The 6568-nt window shown below is 41.6% G+C and overlaps 2 protein-coding genes across 2 annotated transcripts; both read left to right on the forward strand.

Moving 5' to 3' along the window:
- Window positions 1-67: 67 nt before the first annotated feature.
- SAMD00019534_077160 (hypothetical protein) lies at window positions 68-2117 on the forward strand (the record flags this gene model as incomplete). The annotated part of the gene is made up of 6 exons (XM_012897413.1): window positions 68-90; window positions 149-664; window positions 727-776; window positions 849-951; window positions 1025-1902; window positions 1981-2117. 6 exons carry the CDS (start codon window positions 68-70, stop codon window positions 2115-2117), a joined length of 1707 nt encoding a protein of 568 aa, XP_012752867.1.
- Window positions 2118-2931: 814 nt separating this feature from the next.
- Window positions 2932-5096, forward strand: SAMD00019534_077170 (hypothetical protein; the record flags this gene model as incomplete). The annotated part of the gene is made up of 2 exons (XM_012897414.1): window positions 2932-3013; window positions 3079-5096. 2 exons carry the CDS (start codon window positions 2932-2934, stop codon window positions 5094-5096), a joined length of 2100 nt encoding a protein of 699 aa, XP_012752868.1.
- Window positions 5097-6568: the final 1472 nt, after the last annotated feature.

The raw sequence follows: 6568 nt of genomic DNA on the forward strand, positions 1-6568 counted from the left end.
CTTCCCTCCAATTCAACAACAAACAGTTACTACTACTACCTCTCTCTCTTATTATTATATGTATAACATGTTGTGGTTACTCCTTATGGAGTAAGTAGTAGTAATAGTTTGTTCATCTACAATCAATCAATCATACAATAATGAATAGTAAGCAGAGTACTTCGTCGTCACCAGCCTTTGGAAAGGTTAGAGTTGCTACTTCTGCAGCAAGCAGGGCTGTATCGGTGGCATCGACCGCCCCTCCTTCAAGTCCAAGCAACAAGTTGACATCATGTGCAGCCACTTATACACAAGACCATTCCATGACATTATCACAATCGACAATAACACTCCAATACAACAAACAGAAGTTATCCAAACATTCATCGTCAAGACAGAAGAAAAGAGGCAACAACAACAACAGTCATCACAACCATAATAACAACAACAATGACAACACTGTCATTGATATACCACTGGATGTCGTCCAACAACAACAACAACAACAACAACAACAATCTATGGCCACTGCTACATCATCTTCAAAGAAGAAGAAGAATAAGATTGATATAACACATTTATTGGTTACCAGACCAACATATCACCATCCAAACTATGACGAAGGACATCTTCCAACCAAAAAGGGCAATCCCAATCAATCTGCCAGACAATATCTAAAGTCAAAGTAAGTATTGTCCAGGATAACCAAGTCATTCCCACTTACTGACTCACCCGTCATGTATCCAGTTATTACTTTAAGGTTAATCCATATGGAAACTATCAATCAACTATACAAAGTATGTGTAATGATTGATTGAATGATTGATTCATTGTTACTCACACGCTCTTATGATATCCTCCCTCATTAGATCCTGCATCCCTTGTCGCGTGGAATAAGATTGAACAAGTGTTGTACCTTCAGTCCACTGAGAGCTTGGCGTGTCCAATCTGTTTCGAGACGCCCGTTGCTCCGTAAGTGATATTGGGGAGAGACTCTACAACATCAACAACCTGCTCATACTCTATTCTCAATCAATCTCTATAGGAGGGTGTCAAGATGTGGACACATCGTTTGCTATGGATGTTTGTTGAGGACATTGTCCGACAACAATAGATGTCCTGTGTGTCTTAGACCAACGAATGAGTCGGACTTGAAGAGTGTGTATATTAAGAGATCCACGAGCTATCGGCCAGGCGACACAATCGAGCTCAGACTGCTAAAGTTCAAAGAGGGTACGACAATACCCTATCTCTATGAACAACAGATACCTGATACAGTTGGACTGCCAATGCACAACCAAGAGAATGCCATCTTCTCGCGGTTCTCAATCATTGAAAACATTGACGACATTGTCCAGAGTGAACGAGAGCAATTGGCGACAGCCAAGGAGGCGGCGCTCACACAGGGCGAGTTTGAAACAGTCAGATATCTTTCGATGGCCGAGAAGCAGGTCGAAGACCGCTTGGAATCATTCCGAACATTGACCGAGAGGAAGCATTTGGAGTCCCAGCATGCTGTATATTTGACATCGATTCCACGATATAATCCAAACAGAAAGACCAGTGATCCATTGCATCACTATCATTGTAGCAACAATAATGATATCAAGTATGCCTTACAGGACTATTACTATCTCCAAGAGGACTGGGAGATGGACAACATGGACGAACAATTGGACTGGAGGTTCAACTCAACATCATCAATGGCCACATCTGCATCCATGGAGGAGCAGACATCTGCTCTTGTTGCTGCCTCTGACGCTGCCACCGACCAACAAGAGACAGGAGACAAAGACCAGGACAACATTGTCGACAATGATGTGGATGATGACAAGGAGTTTACATTCTACAACACAGCAATTGAGGGAGTGTATTATTACTATCAATCTACGGATGGACAGCCGATATATCTCCATCCGTCATGTATGAAGTTGTTGTCAAGAGAACATCATTCGAATGATGGACATACATACTTGCCAACACTGCTCCAGTCAACAATAGTATCAATGGAGACACATGAGATTACTGCTCATTCAAAGTATAAGGCACTGAGCATGCTGGCACCTACCACTCAGATCACCTTTGTCACTCTGACTCTTCCTCCAAGTCTTCAAACAGATGGAGGGCAACAACAATAACAAACAAAGCCCAACTCAAACAATAACATTAATTAATGAACAGCTGTGTCAGTATTGGATGTGCCCCATTAAGTGTTTGTTTGGTTACCCCTGGTGGACAAGCCTATCCGCGATAGCACGACACAGATTTATTCTTATAATGTGATGTTGTTGTTTTTTAAAAATTTAAATCGCCTTTGGTCGTGTGGGTATGTGTTTGTTTTCATGAACAACTAAGCTATCTCTCTCCGATCCATTTCACAATCCACGCACTTACTCTAAAACATACAAACAACAAACAACTAGTTAGTTACAGATATATATATTATATAATATATATAAATAATAGCAATCTTTTTTTTTTCCAATAGCCTCCTCCAATCAACATCATCATCGTCATCCTCCTTCAACATATTGTACATTTAGCTCACTCCATCACTCATTTATTAAATCATTCAACCATTCATTCATACATTCATACATTCAAATAATCATTAAGATCATTAATTAACTATTATTATAAAGCCTTCATCTACGTACAAACAAGCATACAGACATTCGTACATACATAAAGATAGACATTAATAGAATACATACAGTTAGTAACTTTAGTTAATATATATAATATTAATATATAATATATATAATATATATAAGTACACATAATCATCGATCGATTGTTGATTACTTGGTCGTAATTGGACACTACTACCAACTATACATACACTCGTGAACATTGTGTATTTATCATTTTTTTTTTTGTTCATCACCATCCCTCCCTCCTCATCTCATATATACCAATCAATCAATCACTGGTCAATACCCTGTCCTCTGAATGGGAGATCATAATCATTCAAACAAACACAACAACTCTACATCATTTGTACCTCAATGGCTACAATCAAAAGATTCAGCAGGTATGTTCATTCAATCGAATTAGACTCGCGAGTCCTTCTGACACCCATCCATCATCAAACAACAGATAAACAACAACAACATATGACTGATAATCATCCCGAGCGCAAATCAAACCTTTCACCTGAAGCAACAGCAACAGCAGCATTGTCCAACTCACAGTCTTCGCCGCCACCTTTGAACAACAATCAAACTGGCATTCCAAAGTTAAATAGATCAAAGTCATCACCTCACATTGAACAGTTACTACAACAACAACAACAACTACAATCACAACAACACTCATCATCATCATCTCAAACTAAACATAATAATACTATTATACCATCATCTCTTATCAGTGGTGGCACATCAACAGCAACATCAACAACATCAATATCAACATCTACATCATCACCTGTATTGCAATCCAATGGAACTGGTCCATCACATCGATCGTCGAATGGCACAGTCACCAGCATCAATGGAATCAACTTGAACAGTATCAACAACAATAACAACTTCATTCTGAACAACAACTCATCGTTCACCAAGTACAAGACCAAGCCACCACTGTCCACATTCAAATCACAACCGAATCTAAACAACTTTATCGAACAGACGCAGCTGCCGTCACAGCAGCAGCTACAGCCTCAGCCGCAGCAACCCACATCATCATCAACATCATCATCGAGCAATAACAACATTACAGTTAGCGGCAAGGCAACACCTCAACAACGTTTTACACAATCCATTTCACCAAGCAGTCATCTCACTAGTGCCGACACACACTATCCCTCCAGCCAGGATACATCTAATCATTATCTTGTCAATGGAGGTCTCATTTCGAACCAAGCCCAGCAGCTGCAGTCGCAGTCGCAATCACTTCAACAACAACAATCATTTGTAAACAATGAACACAATATGGACGACAATCTAGACAATCAGGATCAATTCCCACCACTCGTCCTCAAATCACCAAAGATCACCTTCAACAACAACAACAACATCAATGTACGTTCTACTTCACCAACATTCAATGCCAATTCACCTGTACCACTACTATCACCTCCAAGCGCACAACCAATGGCATCATCAGCGTCATCATCATCGTCATTATCCGGTGTGACAATGGCAACAGTTGTCCCCTTGAGCGCTGGCCCCACTCTGGCCTCGCTCATCACCACAACCGCCACACAACAACAACTACAACAACATCAACCAACGACATCGACATCGCCTCTGTCTGCCTCCACCGAGGACTCCATCTCCAAGGAAAAGGCCAAGATCATCATCCCCAACATTGCGTCGTCGTCGTCCACCGGCAACAAGTTGTCCACAACGCACAAGTCTTCGATCATGTCCAACCCCAACTCATTGTTGGCTGGCGCAAAGATCGTCAAGGCTGGCGGTGGCCAGGCCGGAACGCTTGGCTCCACCACGCAGCCAAAGTCAACGGTACGATCCATTCAGAATGGTACCAATCCCAAGTTCATCCGTGCCTACTCTGAGCCCAACCTCCAGTCGTCTCTGCCCACCAGCACCAATGGCAACAAGGATGACGTGATCTCTGTGTCACGCAAGCAGCTCACTGATCCATCGCGCAAGTTGAAGACGCCCAAGATCAATAAGATCATCTCAAAGAATAGCTTTTATGAGAAGATTCAACAGACTGAGCTCGATGACAAGACGAAAGCACAGCAGCAACAACTTCAATTGGAAGAGCAGCAACAACAGCAACAGCAACAACAACTTGATGCTTCCGCTCAAACTAAGAATGTCGCCAACATGGTGCCATCAGCAGACTCGCCAACATTGACCAAGCATTCATTGTCAACTGGCTCAACAACTCCATTGTCAAACCCAACACAGACCAATGAGGGTGGATCAACACGTTCATCATCGCTCAACTCCCCCATGTATCAGTTGGACCATCCATGCAACACAAGTGTCAACAGCAATGGCGACGACGAGGAGGATGTGGAGCATGAAGAACGATTCCTTCGCGGTCTGGGCTGGGTGCCAGCCGAGGAGGATTCATTGTCCGACACTGAGATTGAGGAGATCAGCATGAAGATGAAGGAAATCAAAGCAATCCCATTGTAGGTAGAGGTAGTAGTGCCATTGGATCCAGCCTACCCTGCCCATTGTACTGTCTCGTCCATAATCACAAATAAATAGAATTGCAACAACTTCCGCAGTTGTCAGTCCAGGAACTATCCACTTCAATTAATTATTTGATTGCGTGGAAGCAAATAGAAGTTCAGTGTGTTGCCCAAAAAAAATTACATTAATAATGAATTATGAGGATGGTGAGTTCTTTTTATATGAATTAGATCCTCATATTGACCATTGTGGTCCATGACGAAAAGATCAGTGACCAAACTCAAAGCCATGGATGGGCCTCAAGTTGTTCTTGGATCTCAAGAAGATGGAATTGAATCTTGGTATTGGTTCGACTTCCGAGTTGTATATTCTTCAGAACTCTTGTAAGCTCGTCCATTGCTTGAACCAAGTCAGATGGCATGGTACCGACTGATTCCATTATATCACGGATGTCTTGGTTTGGCTTGGGTAAGGTAACAAGAGAGTCCTCATCAGAGTAATCATCTGAGTCGTTCTTGTTGATATTTGTTTCATTCAAAGTGCCCATTGGGATAGGTCCTGGTGGGAAAAGATAGACTATTTTATCCTTTGGAACCCTTGGGCAGTATCCTTCACCGGTCACAGGATCGGACACACAAATCTGATTGGGGGTCTTTGTGTAGCCATGGCACTTGTAATAACCAGCCTTACGCTTACCTCCATCAAGTATCTTGACAAAAGGTGGGACCAAAGCTGGGCTCACATCTTTGAGAGAATATATATATATCAGAAGTAATAAATGATTGGATTTAATAACTCTAGATGTTGTACTTGATGTTTATTATTTCTTTTGTTTTTTTACAACATTATATGAGGTGTATTCAATCTTGTCATTATCGACCAGGACTTTTCTGTATTCGCCAATGTGAAAGTAATTGTTTGATATCTCACACTTTCGGAGGGTCTCGCCATTGATCATTTCGGTCTTGAGAGAGTGTCTGAACTGATCTATCGTTTGGTTACAACCTTGATAACGCTTTTTAAATCGCCAAGAATTTACAATGGTCGCTTCCAACAGGTACCAAAATATTGACATATACCATCTCCTTGATTTATGAATCCAAGCATGGGACTTTATCATCTCATCATTTTGGTCAACATTGCCCATGTTTTGGCGATAGTCTGCGAGGGCCTCTGGCACTTCATGTGGCTCTAAGGTCGATGATGATCTCATTTCTGAAACAGAATTGTATGGTACCAAACTGGTTGGTGAGTGGAAGTTGCTGATCAAACCAAATATTCGAGAGTCCTTGATCCTGAGTAGAGTGATCGGGGTGCCAACCTTGGTAAGATAATTGTGTTCCATCTTTTGTCGCAATTTGACATTCTGAAGGTGAGCAGGGATGGTCTTCCTATCCAATCTGATTGTTCCACAACAATTGATTTGTATTGAATTGAGATACTCAAGTAGACCAATCGTTGTGAAGTAGTTG

Source organism: Acytostelium subglobosum, assembly GCF_000787575.1.
Source record: "Acytostelium subglobosum LB1 DNA, scaffold: scaffold15, whole genome shotgun sequence".
NCBI classification, from domain to species: domain Eukaryota; phylum Evosea; class Eumycetozoa; order Acytosteliales; family Acytosteliaceae; genus Acytostelium; species Acytostelium subglobosum.